This window comes from Chamaea fasciata, unplaced genomic scaffold (assembly GCF_029207755.1).
Source record: "Chamaea fasciata isolate MVZ Bird 193981 ecotype frontalis unplaced genomic scaffold, bChaFas1.0.hap1 SCAF_6, whole genome shotgun sequence".
Lineage (NCBI taxonomy): Eukaryota > Metazoa > Chordata > Aves > Passeriformes > Sylviidae > Chamaea > Chamaea fasciata.
The window spans coordinates 61,273,917-61,293,197 of NW_027094091.1; the positions used below are offsets into that span (position 1 = coordinate 61,273,917).

Consider the following 19,281-nt stretch of genomic DNA (forward strand, 5'->3'; position numbering starts at 1 on the left):
ACCTAGGATTTCTTTATTTTGGGACATTTTTGCAGCAACTGTGGACTACAGAAGATAACAGAACCAACTGAACTTTTGCACACCTCAAAGTTCTCTTAATAGCATATGCTAAACTAAAAGCTATCAAACCATAACTTCAGGTAATGAGTTGATCAAATGTTACTGAATTTCAACTGTCAGGCTCCAAAACAAAACATCCTCATCTATTCATTACCCCCTCACACGACTGCCCTTAAATAAGAGAGACTCACCACATAGCCTCTGCTTCCCAAATTAATGGAGTGTGAAAGAAGATCAAATTCTATGATGGTTAAAGTTCCACATATGCTTGAAAGATAAAGCATTAAGTTCACTTAAAGATGAATCTGGAGGCTGATTTTCATGGAATTTCATCCTACGGCCTCATGTGCTGTGTAGCAGTATTCACATTAGTTGCTTTACTGCTGCTATTAAATAAGGAAATCTAAAGAGAGACATATGGAGCAGACCACTGCTGTCTCACTGAATATCACACAAGGCATTGCACACTGCACTGGAGTTCATAAAACCACTGACAGGATTAGGAACTTAGATCAGTGTCTTTCAGACAAGAAGGTGGCAATAAGAAGACAATCAGTAACAACCATCCAAAATAACTTCAGGGTTGTCTTTTTTAACCAGCCTGACACCATTCTTACTCCTCACATTCATTTGGAAGCCAACAGAAAAATGAAGAAGACAGTATCTCCCCTTGCTTCCCTGTTCCGAGTGAGAAACAGAGAGGAAAGGAGGGAGGGAGAGATGGTGTGAGCATAAAGGGAAATGGAGAGCTCAAGAGAGCTACAGACTGGGCAGCCCCACCACAATGGAAAATCAGCCCTGTACCACGTAGCAGGTTCTTACACTTTGAATCCTGGCCATCCATGAAATGCAAGGAAGCACACTAAGGGCTGAACTTCAGCATCAGCAAGCTTTTACAAACAAGCCACTTCCCTGGTCCCAGGAAGAGGAAGGGGGGGGCAGCCCTCTGAACATTTGGACTAGGCAGATGCATTGGCAGCCAAGACCTGAAATTAAGCTGTTGGCCAGTTCACATCTTATTAGAGCGCCTCTCTTTTCCAATCTAACAGCAGGTGCTGGCTGAGTCTAATTACACACACAGTTTATACAACACATGGTAGCATAACTCGGGAGCTTCAGCTCTGAATGCACACGCATGGGTCAGTGGTGCTGGCACTTGCAGTCAGTGCCACAAGGCATTCTTGCTTTGTTCTATTATAAAAACACTTACTGCAACTAATTTCCCAGTTTGGATTGATTAAAGATGCAGAAGCCTGGGAGCATGTATGTATTGCTCCCAAACAGCTTTGAAAGAGGACCTGGGGCAGTACTGACTGCCACACAAACAGGCAGACTCACGTGGGATCAGCTTTTCTTTACCACCCCGGATTTTGAGTTTGCTTATAACAACAAAAAGTTCCCATGGAACGCACAAGTTGAAACACCATAGACGGTTCACGTTTCCCACCTACAAAGCTGTCTCACTTCAGTGAATTTCGAAGTTCAGTTCACTGGACCTGTTTTCTAAGGCCTAAAATGAGATAGACACGTTCCCACCTTGGCATGGCATCTAGGCCCAGCGTTATTTTTGTTTTGGGGCAGGTGGGCATCCAAGTGCATTAAAAAGGCTGATTAAGGAAAAAACAAACTTTAAGTTTTAGTTTAAACTGAAGATCTACTCAGGCAGAAAGCATACTAGGGGCATGGGGAATCAGAAGGGAACCATTTAATCTGTTATTTTCCAAGCTGGCAAATGGGATGGAGACACTGAACCATGTTAGGGAGAAATGACCATATAAGCTGGCCCTTTTATGCATGTTACAGGCATGGGAGAGGAGAGGAGCACAGTCATTTCACCAGCCAGTGAATTCAGAGGCAAAGAAAGACCATGGGCAAGTGGGAGCCACAGCTGGATCTCAAGGAAGAGAACAGCAGCAATGCAAGAAGGACAAAGACTGCACCCTGAGAACTGTTTTGAAAGCTCAGTCAAGTTCAGGGAGCATGAAAGGCTCCAAGCCCTTGGGAATGAAGCATGCACAGATTGAAACAAATTGGTATAATAGTAGGATACAGCAGCTTGCAGATGTTGCCAGGACAGTCACATCAATGACACAACTGCTACACACAAATCTGACTAAAAGGGACACTGAACACCCCTTGCATTGCACTCAAACCTAAAAACCATCTTCACAGGGGAACTGAATTTTCAACTGCATAAGCTGGGCAAAGTATGGAGCAAGAACTGCCTGATTTTGGCACAGACTCCATAATCTTGCACAGTATTTCATAACACTTCTGTAATTAATATGGTAGTTAATGCTTGAGGAAAAACCTCTTTTATTCCTGTGAAAATCTGTAAGACTCTCACTGGGCCAAGCCCAAAGACTTCAAAGTTTTTAAAGGGACAAAGCAAAGAACAACTACTAAAAAATTCAAGTTTGCATTTTTGATCTGAAAGAAGTAGAAAAGGGGATTAAAGTTGGAATCTGATCACCTCTAAGTCAAGTACCTCAGTGATGGATCTTGTTGCTATTTGTCTCAGGCTAAGAACAGAAATTCAGTCCTGTGAATTTGAGAAACCCTTCCCCAACAAAGAATAATGGCACCAGAAGTACCCTGGTTTCAAATAAACTCAGTCTTATCACACTAATCTCTCATGTACAAAATTCCCATGGGTATCTAGTGACCAAAGTGTATTGCCTTTAAAAGCACTTATGTAAGTCACTGAAGTAAAAAAAAAAAATCTGTCTCTAGAAGTAAGTTGCTGAAACCTAAAACCGTAAATTACTTTAAAACTTATAGAGGTATTAGAAATAGCAGAACTTTCTACTGTATGTAAAAGCTAAAACCTATCCTTTGATAACCCTCCCTGTATTCCAGAGATTTCACTGCTTTAGTTGCAGAAGCCTGTTTATATTCACATAATTAAGGAGCCATTCACAGAACACCCACTAAAAGGGCCCAAAGCAGTTTTGGGCCTTTCCCTTCACCTTCCATTCCACCACATTCACATGAGCCATTTAATGTGTACTTTCTGATGGATTTTTTCATGGCAGCTTTTTGTTTAAGTTCTACATCCACCACTGTCCAACAGCAGAAAGTCTTTCAGGTAAATATCCGGCAAACATCTCTACTGATGCCAAGAAAATCCTGTTTAATTCATCCAGTATCTTAAGTTTCTAGGGACATTCTTGAGAAACAGCTCTCTATCAACCTCCCCATCCATTTCTTCTGACACCTGCATAATTTCATTTGATTAAATTCTCCCTTTAAAGTTTACAATAGGTTTGCACAGGCAAGAGTTCACCCCACAGCACATGTCCATCCCAGAACTGTTTCTGCTTTCCTAGATTAATAACAAGTGTTTTGCCTAGAAATGGAAAAATAAGAAAATCATTATCAGTGGCTTGGACATTCCTTGCTGTTTTCACATCAAGTCCCTGAATTGGCTTTGTGGATTTTCAAGCAAGGCCTATGAAGCCCAAGCATGGACTCGGTGCTTCACATCCTTCCCTCAGCCAGACTGAGGGGGCTGCCCTTAAAAATTAAAGCAAAATCTACTGCAAAGCTGTTTCACTTGCAGTGCTGCTCATCAGTAATTACGCAAAAGCTGGCTCTTGTTGATTCCCAGAGACAAGGATCAGAGTGCATACTCTGATGTCCCTTGACTGAAAATGCTCTAGGCAGCAGGGAGAGATCACAGTTCTTGTGATGCACTTCTCAAATGCATATACAATTAGGTTTTTGCCCTCCACACAGAAATGTTTCCCTTTTAACTTATAAAAAAACCACGATGCTCAATCTTTAATCATATTCAATACTAATACTGAAGGATTTCCCCTGACAGACTATGATACAAATTATGTAATTATCATAGTAATTTCTATTTACATTCATTAGATGCTTGATTTTAATTTAAAAATGCAACTGTAGTTTATCAAGTTTCCTATTAACGCTATTAAATGGATTCATCGGTTGATGAAATTTTGACTCAAATTGCATTAAATGGGAAGCACTGAACCTGGCAAGACACACAAAGAATAAGAAAGAGGGGCTTCTACAGGTATGTTAACCAAAAAGGGAAGGTCACAGAAGGTGTACCCACCCCAATAAACAAGCCTGGTATACTGTTAACAACAGATGAGAAGACTGAGGTACTCATCTCCTTGGCCTCAGTCTTCAGGGGAAATCTCTCTTCCCACATGTCTCCAGGGTGGGGACTGAGGCAGCAAAGTTCCTTCCACTGTAAGTACAGATCAGGTTCATGGCCATCAAGGAATCTGAATACACAAGTCTATGGCACCTGATGAGGGGCATCCCAGAGTGCTGAGGGAATTGACTGATGTAGTTGCCAAGACACTCTGCATGGTACTTTAAAAGCCACAGCAGTCAGGTGAAGTCCCAGGTGACTGGAAAAAGGGAAACCTGGTACCCACCTTCAAACAGGGCAGAAAGCAGGATCCTGGAACTACCAGCCCATCAGCCTCACCTCTGTGCCTGGGAATATCATGGAATAGATCCTTCTAGAAGCTGTGCTAAAGCACATGGAGGATGCTGAGGTGATTTGAGAGAGCCAGCATGGCTTCACCAAGGGCCAGTCTTACCTGACCAACCCTGTGGCCTTCTGTAATGGACTGACTCCATCAGTGAACAAGGGGGGGTTACAGATGTGATTTATTTGGGCTTCTGAAAAGCTTTGAACATGGCTCCCCACAACATCCTTCTCTCTGAATTGGAGAGAAATGGATTTGATGGTTAGACTGTTAGGTGGATAAGGAATTTGCTGGATCGCCCACATCCAGAGGGTAGTGCTCAAGGACTCAGAGTCCCAATGGACATCAGTGACAGGAGGTTGAAACTGGATGATCTTTAAGGTCCCTTCCAACACAGGTCATTCTAAGATTTTTCCAGAAAGTAATACTTGAAAATATATTCTGTTTGTACATCAGAGAACATCCTTCCCTTACACACAAAGCAATGACCTGTACTTAAGACTGCAGTTGATGTTAACTCACTTTCAGTCAACGACCAATTCAAATGTCTCATTAAAGATTGACACTTTCCCACTTCAATCTCCTGTCCCATCCCAGGGCCTGTCTAAGGTACTGTGAGCCACTGAAGACCTTCCAGCATTACTTAAGCTGAACAGTTAAGAGCTTATAAAGATCCTGAGGATAAAAACTGCATGGCAGACTGTTCAGGGTGGGATATAAACTGAAACAGCAGATCCTTGTCAGCTTTCAGACATACACCAAAAGTGTTTCCTAAAGGCTAATTCATAGCTTTTCAAGACCTCTCTACTGTACACACCTCAAATCCAAGTCCATAAACCAAGCTGTGCTCAACAACATTAAAGAGGTGCCTGAAATTCAAATGCTGTTTTAGACTGGATGAGTTTGTCCCTTCTTGTTCATTTACAACCTAATACCAGTGATGTTCCATCAGTACAAGTTACCAAGCTTTGCTCCCACTTCCTCAGTAACACCAGGAGAGTGAGACAGCAAAACTCCAAAAAGGAGACAATGCTTCGGATCTTCCTTCTGCTGCTCATAAAACCACAGAAAAAGCACAATGTCTCATGAGCCAGCACTGACTTCCTCCTCCCAGCTTCAGTCAAGACCATGTCAACCCTGACACAGCCAGAGAGGTTAACCATAGGAGAGAAAAAAAAAGAAGAAATGAATTTTCATGGGCTGCATTTAAACAACAGCTGTACTGTGGAACAGGGAACATTAAATTCTGATTTCTTTCAGCTGCCCACACTTCAAGCTTGGAGAGCTGACCTTCAGATCTAGCATAATAATAGCTTTCTAAGGCACAAAATAGTAAAAAGAATTAAGAAAGCAAAATCCATTATCACTTCCAAGCAGTAGAGATAACACAGATTTATCAGAAATCAGATTTTATTCCCTCAAATGGCTTGCTCACTTATTTGTTAGATTTTTTTTGTCCTGCGGAATTAACTAGATTATTGCTATCCAAACACACATTTTCAGTAAACAGAAATGCCATCTTTGCCAGATTCTAAGAGATATTTCAGGGATACAAGAGCAAAAGATAGATGCTAATTTATTGATAAAACATTACAAGGGAAAGATTCATGTGTCTGAAGATAATAAAGAATCAATGACAATTCACTGACCTTGACTACAGCAGCTGTGCATTGCTTTTTCTTCTGCTGTTCTTCACTAGCTCTGTGTGCCTGTAGGCACAGGTTGGCAGAGGAAATTCCCCACACTCACACTGATAGTTAATGACTTTTAAATTTAATAGCCTTGACACCAAGGAGATGTACACACACTGACTAAAGCATATGCAGTACCCATCTCTGTTACTAGCAGGAAATGAGCCTGCTTCAGGAATTCCAAAGCATTTACTGATGGTTTAGACACAAAATGCTCCTGCTTCTCTTTACTCCCATTATTTACAGTCACTTGGAGAATAAAGTCTGACAGATAATATTTTTCTAAAATTTGGTTCCATTCAGATCTCCCTCACTTTCGAAAACACAAGCATCATGGCATAATATCTGTTATAGACTGAACAGAAGCCAAGCCCAAATGTTAAGCAGACTGGTGCTCAGGACACCTGCTGAATTTGCACCAGAAACTGGATTTTGCTTCTCTCTAATTCACATTAACATGAATATAAGCTGTGAACGTAAGCTCAACTGGCTTGTCTTGTCCTCAACTCAAATACTTCTTCCACCTTGTATAAAAGTATATATTTACACATACACTCAAGGTGTGCAATTAGGATATTCCTCAGTACAAGTAAACACTGCTCTCTGCCTCCTTCCAAACACAACCAACCAGGAAGCAAAATAAAAACTACAATCTGATTTGGAGCAAAACCTCATTAACTTTCTTCCATTATATTATTGTCTAAAAGAATTACTGTACATCCATAAATGGTACAGACTGTACAATTCAGTAGTAAACAAGGATGTATTTATATTAAATACAGATCCAATATAACAAAACATGCTTGCCATTTCCTAATATCCCTATGCACTGAAAATTCATGTTATTAGTGGAGTTCTTTGCTTTAGCTCTCCAGAGCAAGAACAACAGGGTTCCTAGAAGGTCACAGTGATTTTCTTGTCACAGTTAATGCAACAAACCCCTTCAACGTAATGGGAAAAACATAGTTCTCTATATGGCATTGAACCTGGGACATATTTCAGGCACTGACACTTGTGCAGTTTGCTTCAGGAACATTTCAAAAGCTACACCAAGGTGAACTATTGACTGATCCTAGTTTGGACAGGCCCATTAATTTTCCAAATCCATTGGCATATTTTAAGTTACACTTCCCTCAGCACTTTTCCCACCCTACCTTATACTTCTTTATGAACTTGCTTGAGACTGAAGTGGAAAATTCAAATAAGCTTTTAGTTATTTCACAAGCTGCTACCTAACCTATCACAAGTATGAGATCAGAATTCCCTCCATTTGACAAAAGGGAAGCAGGAAAGCCAACAGGATATTCTGAAGCCACCCCACAGGTCAGTAGCAGATGGACAAGAAGATAATTTAGGCTCTGGGCTGTAGAAAGTTCCATGAAACAGAATTATGCCACCTCTTAAACAGCCATGAAGTCTTTGCATTCAAATATCCTAACAGATATCAAGTGCTAGGAAGCAAATTTATATTCTGGAAACCCAGGATCTGGCCCACAAGCATTTTATTTTGATGGCTGCTTTTTAGACTCTTAATTACAATATATATATATAGTGGAAGATATGCTGTATTCCCCAGAAATTATTAACTATTTCATATTCAAAGGAGTCATCGTAATATATAATTTGTATAAATACACAATGTGTTATTTGATTTACCTATACTATCTGAGATCATTATGTGGTAAAACAACTACAAAGGCTGTGAAATAGGTACTTAGAAATTATCTCCCACTTTGGAAACCATTTCCTCAAGACTGAATACTTTTCTTAACATGTGCACTGTAATGGCAAGCTGTAAAGCTCAGCCAAGTGTCATGACCTGTTTCATACAGGAAGCTGGATTAGATGGGTTTAACATCTTTGAGAACTCCCTGTGAAATTCCATACAAAAGCTATACCATGAGAAATTTAGCAGCCATAAAAAATATGGGTGTGATGATCATATTCTAGTGCCTGCACAAAAGTAACTCACAGATGTCAAAGGTTATTTCTAAAGTCACAAACATCTGGAAAATCATTAATACATGAGACTACCACGCCCCTGTAGGTGCTAGCAGGAGATCCTCACTATCAAAGAGGCTCAGGTCTGCCCTGACCCAAGAGGCAGCACTATTTAACTCTGCTCCTATGGCACTCTGGGGATAGGCAGCCCTGAAGCATGTTGGTGAAAAAGCTAAATAAATAGGAAAAGAGATGAGGGTTTGTGGAGCAGTAAATCACCATAACAGAACCAGGCAGGTAGACACCAGTCCATTCCATATGACAGATGGCAGTGTATTCAGGCTAGGGTCTTATTTGGGAAGACACAGAGCAGGGATACTCTGCACAGTAAGCAGAAAAAAAAAAAAAAAAAAAAAAAAAAAAAAAAAAAAAAAAAAAAAAAAAACCAAACCCAAGTAGTGTCTTCAAATATAGCTTATTCATCTGCCTCAGTCAAGTCCATCTGACTGATGATTTTTGCTACTTGAACTTCCTGTATACTTTTCTCTTCTTTTAAAATGCAGAAATGAGAAAACCTGACCTGGGAAAGGAAGCTTTAGAAATGAGTCTGATGGGGAAACCACATTAACTGCCAGAGCCTGACTCAGTGTAATCAAAATCCCAAATTCAACACTGAGTCAGTGACAGAGATAGAGAAGTTCAGTGCCTTACACTCCAGACAGTTCTGCTTGCATTAACTCACTTTTCTCCCTGACCTCCCATCCCATCTCCTCCTTTCACTTACCAAGGGCTTGGTTTCATCTTCATCTTTGAAATAGTAGAGCTGGTCCCCCTTGAGGACGAACCAGCGCGTGTGCCAGGTCTTGACGAAGCCCCCCTGCTTCCGCAGCCACCCACACTTGATGGCAACGTGCCGCCCTTGGCTCAGAGCAGGAGTCTCTGAAGAGTCATTGTGTTCTTCCATACTGGGAATAGGCAACTCTCCTGTTGGGCAAACCAGAGGAAAAGATAAAATAATTAGATTATTATCCAGGCAGCGACTCGCTCTTTTCAGCACAACTGGGAAAGAAACTCGCCTCAGCTACAAAAGTGTGTTAGAAAAGCATTTGCCATCTGCCTGCTTGTTCTCAAACCAGCAGCCCCATCAGCTGAGAGAATTACTACCCACCTATAAAATACCAAAATAATAATGAACTGCTAAAAAGCAGGCAAGAGGCAAAAGTTTTGTTCAACTGCAGTACAAAACAAAACTTTGACCAGCACTCAAGAAGACATCAGCTGTTTCTTGAGGTGAGTCCTGCTGGGTTACAGGCAGTAACAAGGAATGAACTTCGACTACTTCCTCAGACTAAGCAAAGCAGCTGACTACTGGAAGTCCCCATTTAAAATTCCTTGGCAGGCTTGGGGCTTTCAGGGAATGTTAAAAAAGTCTCTGCTTCACCAAAGCTTAAGTTTACCCCACCAGACAAGCAAGGGTTTTTTTTGTTTGTTTGTTTTTTGTTTTGCTATTGTTGTTATTGCTCATTTTACTGACGTCCTTTTAAAGGGATGGGGACAGTAAATGCAAGAACAGTTGCACATCACCTGGTACAAGCAACCCCTGACTGAAGTGAGTGTGTGCTCAGATGCCTCATGAAGGATTTTGGCCCATCTTAAGGCACAAGAACTGTGTCAAAACTAGAGCTGAATTGTGGAACTAAACTTGAAAAAGTTTCATGCAGCATTCTGGCCTTTTTAAAACTATACCTTTTAACCATTTCTGGACAGTCATGACTCCTCCTGGTGGATTTTGTACATATAATCATGCAGTAACGTGCTTAGCCTTTATGGTCAAAAGGCTTTTCCTGATCCCCTCTTAAGTCAAGAGCACAAACACAAGGTTTTGAGTTGCAAGTTCTGATATTTCCAGTTAAAATATGAATCAAACCAAAACTTGTATGTGCCAAAGAGCTTAAAACAGAATAAAATGTGACTACAAACACAGCAGGGTGCAAAATCAATGGTGAAATTTCACTGTCTGCGAGTGTTTGAAGAACAACATGCTTCTCTTCTTTCCAGACTACCACTGGCAATCTCTGGCCTCGTCAGGAGCTTGCACAGCTGTTAGAGCCAGGAAAAGCTGGCTTTTTAGGTAGTTTTTTGTTTCCAAACATCAGGTCGGAAAAAGAATGAAATATTCTCGACGCCGCAGGCAGCAGACATCTCTGACTAAGAATATCTAGACTGAAGTTTCATGTTCTCACTTTAGCAAAGTGAGTTAGTGTGTCCAAGCCTGGCACTCCTGTTCTGAGCCCCCTCCACAGCAACAATACCTTCACTGAACATAATGAACAGGTAACAGCATTGCAAAGGGACATACTCAGCTTCTAAGGCAAACTAGAAATGCAGGTAACACACTCATTTGACAGAAGAGGCCATCCCTCTGACAATTAATAGATGGTGTCACATTATCATAAAACAAATCACAATACAAGAAGGAATCAACAGATCCCAATCAGAAGTGGTTTTCAGCCCTTTCTTCCTACTACTCACATACCACCTTTGGAACAGCTTCTCCAGCTGCCATCTCTGATGCGAGTTTACAGCTTTTCCTTTTAATACCCACACACATCCCTGCTCTGGGCTGGATCCTGGAAATCTGCTCCTTGTGATTACAGCTCCTTGCTGCCCTGTGCCACTGAGGTTAACAGGCCTCAACACAAGCACAGAGATTTCAGCAAAGTACAAATGGCAGGATAAAAACTTAAATCACTTGGCATTCTTCGCAGAAAAAGGAAATCTTTCTCCTGTCTCTTTAGGGTTCACCTAGAGTCACCCAGAACACTTATACTGTGAGATTTACTTGAGCCAAGTGTCACCACAAAACATACAAACACGTCTGGCTCTCTGCAGAGCAGATAAAGATTTTTTGTGTGTCTGTGGTTGCAATTGCGAGAACAAGAACAAACCAGCTGATAAGTCCTCAGACCACACTGCCCTCTCTCCAAAAAGGAAATGCACACAACTCACAACTGCTATTTTCTGAATACTAACAGGAATCTCCTGGATACTGCTGGGTTTTGGCTGGACCAAAGTGGATGCCAAGAAGCAGCCCTCCAACTCACACCTTTAGAAAGTGAATTAGCAAATATTTTGTGGAAAGCATTGTAAAGAGCAGGCAAATTATTGCAACTGAAAAAAGGAACAAAATCATTACCCACAGGCGACCCTGTGCTCCTTGGTGCACAGCAGCTAAGCTGATCAGCTCATCTCTGCTCCCTGGGCAAGCCTCAAGGCAGGGACAAAGGAGGATTTTAAACACAGTATTTATGTGTATCACTGCAGTACTAAAGACATTAGGTCCCTATTACACTTGGACCATAAACCAGAATTTAAATACCAGAGTCAAAAACAATTAGCTGCTTGGATGAAAGACTATTTTTTTATTTTCTTTCACAAAGTCACATGCCAGCAGTGCTGACACCAGTGTGCAAAGTAAGTATATGGATTTTTATCTAGCCAAGGAAAATGTTAATACGTCTCCATCTCTTTGTCTGGTGAAATTTCTATCTATTTCTGCAATACTAAAACGAACGAGGTGTAGGACAGACGATAGGTCTACTGCTCCCAAGTCCCCACAGAACAGTGTAAGACCTACTTTTCTCCTTTAAAGCAGTAGTATGTACTTAAGACATGCTCTGTGCAAAAAAAGCCCAGCAGTAGTATTCCATTCATGAGTGATTTAATTCTCTTCAGCAGTTAAAAATTCAGCCATCTAACTTGCTTGCATTTAGTCCTGAGATTAAGTTCATTTGTTGCTTTTCATATATCCTTCCCTTTCAATGTCTGCCTACTACAAACCAGACTTGGAATCAGAAATTCCAGCAGCTGGCTCGCTTTCACTACTTGTTTTTACAGCTGTTTCAACACTAAGATCATAAAAATAAATTGCAGAAATATCAGGGTGCTGGCACTCGTGCAGAGAACAGTGAGGTGCAAACAGTATGTAAACAACACATGACAAAGTGTGGAATTACATCAACATACTCCAGCTCCTCTCGGTCTCATAAGAAGAGGCAGAAAGCCATGAATTTTTAGCACTAAATGAGAATATTCCTCAAACTCATCTTCTCAACAGGAAACACAACTTGTACCTTGCTGCCAGAGTCAACTCTACTGACTTGGCCAGCCTCCAGCTTAGGTAATGACCAGAACTGAATAAATTCTATACAATATATTCACTTGGGGCTAGTTGTGGGCTCGCTCTCCTGGGCTTGTCTGGACATCGGGAGTGCAAAGCAAACAAAATGAGAAATGTTCCCTGACACATTGGCTCTGCATCAACATCTCCTGGTCCATGGAGACCATCACCATCTACCACTGCTGGCCTCAACCCAGTGTTTTTCTGCTCCCCTAAAGCCACTTGCCTCTCTCACTGCTGTGTCTAGAAGGCAACTAACTGCACTTACGTTCTCCTTGCCACTGTGGAAGGTCTGTGCCGGCAGCAGGCAGAGAAAGCAGGGAAGTGTTTCTCCTCAGCTACCACTCACTCAGTACTTGAATTATGGAATTGGGCATCTCCCCCAGATCCCAGCATTGTGCCAGGAAATAGTCAGAGAAACTCATTAAAGCACACCAAATCCAGTTACAAGAATAGTCAGAGGGCTGCATGAAGATGATCTGTTTGGCAAGAAACCTCAGTGGTTTGCAGTCAATGTTTTCCTTCTCACTGAAATTTCTCATGGCCAAGATAGCACATTTCAAGCATGCAAAACATCAGCAGAGTTCACTTCCAGTAACTCTTCATCTCTGCCACTGTCCAAACGCTCTTCATTGCAGCCCAATGTCAGCCCAGCACAAAATGGATAAATGTGGGAAGCTGCCTGAGTGCCTGCCCTGGATCCATACTCTTTCACCCTGTCTCATCTAATTCCCTTGCTCTCACAGAAGAGGCACACACAACACTGCACAGACACAATTTCTCTACACCAGACACATGGACAAATAGCCAGTAAGAGGCTGCAGTTCGACAGCAACAATTGGCTTGGTTATTAACGAGCATATATGCCAAGTACATATACACACGTAAAATTGATAAAAGTCTCTGTGACACAATGGTGCTATATAAAATTAGATTAATACTTCAACACTTACACCTCTTTCCAAGTGATGTCCCGTTTTGGGTTCCCTTCTCCTTACTCACAACAAGCTATACAGAGTATAAATGCCTGAGTTTATTGGTACCTTTCAAGTACAGAGCTGTTCCATCTGACCAATGAGTTTCCTTTTGATTTATTTTTGATTTAGTCTTGCTGAGTAGCAACTTCTTAAAATCATTTAGTATGTGAAAACACTGTCAGCATTCATCTTGCTCCTAAGACATCCTAAGACACCTGAATCTCTGCTTTAACAGATGCATGAGCTTGTAAGCAAGTGCTGCAGGAAGCAGAAGACTGGCCTGTTTGCCACCATCAGGGTACTTCCAATCAGTTGCTACTCATCTGTTGTGTCAATGGGATATTGCACCTGGAAGGGAAAACATGTCGAAGAGGTAAAAACATACTTAATAAGGGAGCTAACTTTGTGCTTAGCACTTTCACATTGCACAGAGCACGTCTCAGTTTCTCTCACTGCAAGGAGAGATTTTACAGCATTCCTGCCTTGCTCTTTTCCAAAACCTGCAGCAGTGCATTTGCCAGTAGCTTTCCTCCACAACCTTTCAGAAGAGACATTATACATTATCCAAGAGGTTTTCCAACACATCCGAGACACCTCTTGTACCACTGGCAGTAACAGTCCCGGGCACAGAGCATCTGGCTGTTCTGCGTTCCTCACTCTCACTTCTGCCCTAACAGGGACAGCCTGAATATATTTTTCTTGAAAGAACTTTAATTCCAAGGCCTAAATAATTACTCCTTAGGCCATAAAAACCGTGAGAGGTGTTATCAGCAGTCAACCTGCAGCAGGTGATTTTCACTGCCTGGTGAAGCTGAGGGAAAGACATCCATTACTTTCAATACATTTTTGGATCAGTTCAAAAACCAAGACCCAATAATTTTGCCAGAAAATTGAGGCTTTGTTCAAATACAGCTCTCTAGTACCTGATTTACATTTTCATGTCAGAACCTTCTAACACATATTCTTAGACCAGCCACACCATTACAAGCCTACGTTTTCTTATAGGAATTCAAACACAGCTACAAACAGTCCAAATAAAACAGGACTTGAAGATTCATATAGAATGTAAGAAGACATTCAACTTCTTGTGAATTACAGCAGGAATTAGTTAACAAATTCGGTCAGGCATTTTTGAAAACATCCACTTCTGCATGTACATATTTATTTTCTGTGATAATGACTAGTGTTAGTAAACATGCATAGTTTTGTAAAAGCAAAGCAATTACAGCCTTTCTGCTACTGCAGCATCACACTGTCAGATCGACATTTGGAATAATTTTCACAGCTTTCCCTTTTGCTGCCCTTGCCATTCAGTCCTATTCTGCATAAATCCACACAGCAACTTTCTCCTCTCTTGTTCTCCCACCACTGCTGTGGCAGCAGGAACCACACCAAAATTGCAAAGTTAAGAGCACCTGGATCACAGATTCTCTGCTGACACCTAGAAAGGACACATGGTTCTCACCATCACTTCCTAATCCCATTAACTTTTTTGGGTGGAGATGGATTCCACCTGTAGAAGACTTGTGTTACTGGCACACAATTTGCACACAATCTGTCTGGGAATCATTTCCCAAGTGCAGATGTACCATACCTGTACATCTTAGGAGTGGCTGCAAAATGTCATGGCACACGAAAGGGTTTTGAAGAACTTCAGAAACAACTTCCAAGGATAACACTATCTCTGTTAGGTTTTTGCATGTCACCCATTACATATATATCCCCTCAGGTTTTTCCTCACACAGTAGCACACAGCTGCAAGTCAAGGTTGCTGCTACCAAAGAGATTGGAAAAGCGAAGGTGTCCCTGCTCATTGAAGAGGGGTTGGACTAGGTGACCTTTAAAAGGTCCCTCCCAACTCAAAACTATTCTATGATTAGAATGGAGTGGTCCTTAACCTTCCAGGTTTCTGCCCAGACTCCCATTTCAAGTGTCTTATTCTGCACAACTGGCAATGCTCGAGGTAAACTGCATACAGCAGAAGATCAGCTGTAACGATATGGAGAAGCTCAAACTACAGACAAGGCAAGAAAGAGCCTCTGATAGCTGAAAGGATCAAGTGATGCAAGATGGACAAAAAAATGCAGAACAGCTGACAAGTCTCAGGAGCTGAAATACTGAGCAGTGAAAAGGTCAGGGAGCAAGTCGAAAGCAGCATCTGGAACAGCTGAAAGACATTTCAAGCCCCAGATGTTTCTTCCAACCAAAGGGGAATGCTGCCTCTGAATATCTGACACTGGAAATAGATAAACCCCGTTTACAGCTTCATACTTGACATGGAGAAAGTGGTTGTAAGGACAGCTTAAAAGTAACTTAATGCCCACCCATGTGAGTGGTGAATACTACAGCACATACTGGCTTCACTTACAAAAGAATTGATTAAGAACTGTGCCCAAGCATGATCTCAACAGATGATCTCTCAAAGTATAAAAATAATCCCTAGCACTACTCTTTGTTCTCAAGGACTGGTGGCAAAAGACATCTGAGTACAGATGTCAGCAGCCCTCTGACAAAGTATCACTGAGAATGAAACAAGGCTGAATGCTTTTTTAGGAAATCCAACACAATGGAACCTTCCATGTTGTCCAGTTCACACCAGTTCAAGCCCTGCACATTCCTTGTAAAATTTACCAAGAATTAAGATGCTACAAGTGACATTCACTAAATATGCTGCCAAGCAGCAAAAATACATTCCACTTTGTCTGCGGCAGCAAAAGCCTCCTCCCAAATCTGCTGCAGTACTTGAAAATCAAAGGAGCTCACAGGTTCTGCAGAAAGCGTTTGTAGTTGCTGGAGAGTGGGAGGAAGAAAGACAAGTACTTGCTGCCTGCACCACACTTCAAACTCCTCTCTTGGATGGAGCAAATGTAGTCCCAGCAAAGTCCCAACTTCAGCAAAAAGATTAACACAGCAAGTACTGGCTGGCAACATCTCTGCATTCTCAGATGTCCAGAGCAAGAGGAGCCTTATCTCTGGTGCCTCCACAGAAGCCTCAGGGGAAACAAAAGAAGGTTCAACCCAGCTTAGACCACAATGACCTTTCAAGTCTTACATTAGCTCACATTTGACAAAGAGAAATCCACAGATTTATTTTGAACATATTTGCTATGAACATTTCATGCAAAATTACTTCCTCTTCTTTGTTATGCACAATGCAATGTTTATCCTTTTCAGTACAAAGAAGTTCAAGTAACAGCAGCACTTGGTGATCTGCTGAGAAATCCCTCTGAAGCAAATCTCTCTCCCACTTCCATGTGTTCCCCAGAAGGATCATGGCATCACAGATGTTCATGTGGGAGCATCCTGCTCCAGAGCATCAGAGGAACTGACAGAGTTACAGCCCGTGCCAGCACTGAAATCCAGCACTACCATGCCCATTTCCCAGCTGTCCTGTGTGCATCCAGAGGAGTACATGGATATTAAGCAGGTAAGCACATACTGTACGCAGGTAGTGAGCACCCACCCAGCCTCAGACAGTACCTTGGCACTGTCCCAACTCAAATAAACACGGGCAAGTCAGAACCAAAGGCTCGAACTTGGCAAACTCAGAGGTGCATCTGCTTCCATTCCTACTAAACTTAGTACCAGAGCCAAGATTTGTGTCCTCTCTGCGTGCCAACCCCAGCAGGACCTAAACTTTAAATAGACCTACTTTTAAACAGGAATCAGTATAGTTTTAATGCTGTTCTGAAATGTTTTATGTAAATGGTAATTGCCTCCGTCACTTAAAAACATTAACCATACTGACATAAATTTCCATTCTAGAATACTGGAGATAATATAGTCAAAATTTTTAAAAGCACATGTGTGTCTTTCCACTGAAAAAGCCAACTCTAAATAAGCACCATTACTTTGTAGTTGACATTTCCATCTTCTGCCCAGGAAAAGCATTAATTCATACTTAAAGAACTAACATTTCACTTTTTTAAAAACAACTTTACATCAGAAAAATTCCTCAATCAGCACCAACACCATCCTTTAACTGTGAAATGAATTCATGTGGGGGAATGGAATAAATTCATGGGGTTCTTATCCTTTAAAAGGTCAATCTGTGCATGGATGCTAACGCCTACTTTTCCAGCTTGTACTAAAGGAACCATTAAAAGCAAAGCCAATTCTGCTATGTTGCATCCACAGCCTTCACACTCCAACATCATAACCCACAGTTAAAAGGTGAATATGCCTTCCCTAAAAGCATTTTATGTTCATGTGTTGCTTTCTGGTCACTACTGTGCTATGTGAGCTGAAGGAGAAGCAGAACTAAAGTCAAGAACATTTTAGCAAGTAACTGGTTACCTTCGGTGACCTGAAAGCCAGGTCAAAAACACCTAATCATCTTTTACTAACATTGCTGCACCCAAAATGAAGAAAGGGAAAAACAAGTTAAGTTATTCACCTAAAAGGATTCAAAAACAGCAAACATGTATATGTTACTAACCTGCATAGAACTTAAGGAAAACATTTTGTTTGGTTCCTTTAAAAAAAAAATAAAGCACAACTTGTAGCAAACAACACTGGGAACTCTCCAGGTTTTAGGTAGGCTACAAAAACAGAGAGTGTGACATTCACTAGGACCAACAGTTCAGAAAAACAGATGCAAAAGCAGAAGACAAATAATCCAAAGATGGCAGGTCCTGGATCTGTAGCCACTTTGAGACTGTGCTGAGCATGTTCGTGTTTACAGAGTTCAATTTATTCAATTTATTTAATTTAAGAGAGGCAAGGTATCCTGAAAATATATATTTCTCCAGCTATGAATGACAGAGGTCATTAACAGCATAAAGCAGCATGAAGAACAAACCAGCAAAATCTACCTTTCCTTATTAACGCCCTTCACGGTAAGGAGTCTGTGTTTTATGTAAGTCACTATCTGCAGAGGAGAACATCAGTGTGCCCAAGGGAAAGGAGGTTATCACCTCCAGTCAGACAGGCCTTACTGTTTCACATTACTGCAGTCAAAACAGCAGAGAAGCCTTGCCACCCATATCCCAAAAATACCCCATCTCTCTCCATATGACCATCAGGGCTCAGCACTGTTGCTTTGATTTTCTGATCTTTATTTTCACAAAGAAGAAAAGGACATCTTTTTTGCCTTGCTTGTAACTTTCAGGTTACCTATGACCTGCACCAACACCATCCTGCATTTCAAAAGCAACATGCTTCATCAGTGCAGGAAACCAAATAAAGTTTAAATCAGTGTTTCACAAACTCAAGCAGCTCCTTATTTGCCAAAGCACAGATTGTTTGAGGAATTCTTTTTGTAGAACAAGGTGCATTCAAGAAAGTATGAATTACACGAGTTGACTGCTAAAAGAATCAGCACCACAGTTTACTCCATTTGCAAAGCCAGTTCAGTAGAGCTGGGTGAAGGCTACAACCGTGACTTTTATTATTTTACTACTAGTTATGGACAATTTTTCCCAAGGAATCATACTCACAGCCAACCTCTAGACACTGCAGAAAATCCAATGTAAGGCAGTTAAATTAATCCAGCCTCCTAGTAACTTCATACTTCCTTTTTCTCTTTATCTGCAACCCTAACCACACCCTTACTTTTTCATTTGCTGTTGGTCAAAGATGTGAAAGTTAACTCTGCTCTTCTAAGTTACCTTTTAAGAAGGTAAAATCTCTAGGTATCAACCCCATAGAAAGTAATTTTTACATAAAGTTGTCTGGTTTATCAGCTTGATCCACCATTCACCCAAATTTAGGAACCAAGTTTAATTGGAACAGATGCAGATGGAACAGGATTTTTCAGATTCCCTTCCAACAGATAGTGGTTCTCAAGACAGTATTTCAGCCTTTACAAATGGAAAAAGATAATTAACCATTTTACAAAACAGATCAGCAACAGTTGCATTTTCTAGAAAACACAAAGGACTTTGTGCTTTGGGAGTTTGCAGAACAGATGCCCTGATTATTGTCTTGTGACCTGACTTCTCTTCTTATATGAGCTCTGG

General features: G+C 41.2%; 1 protein-coding gene across 5 annotated transcripts in view; it reads right to left on the minus strand.

The window, feature by feature from the left end:
- ARHGAP24 (Rho GTPase activating protein 24) overlaps positions 1 to 19,281 on the minus strand; it is a 241,989-nt gene that overhangs the window by 143,621 nt on the left and 79,087 nt on the right. For 4 of the 5 annotated variants that reach the window (XM_066186581.1, XM_066186582.1, XM_066186584.1 and 1 more), the window contains exon 2: positions 8,949 to 9,148. In XM_066186581.1, the coding sequence (XP_066042678.1) occupies positions 8,949 to 9,128 (180 nt within the window). In that variant the 5' untranslated portion in view covers positions 9,129 to 9,148. Of the gene's footprint in view, positions 1 to 8,948; positions 9,149 to 19,281 lie in introns of those variants that run through there. The other variant, XM_066186591.1, reaches the window with a different exon arrangement.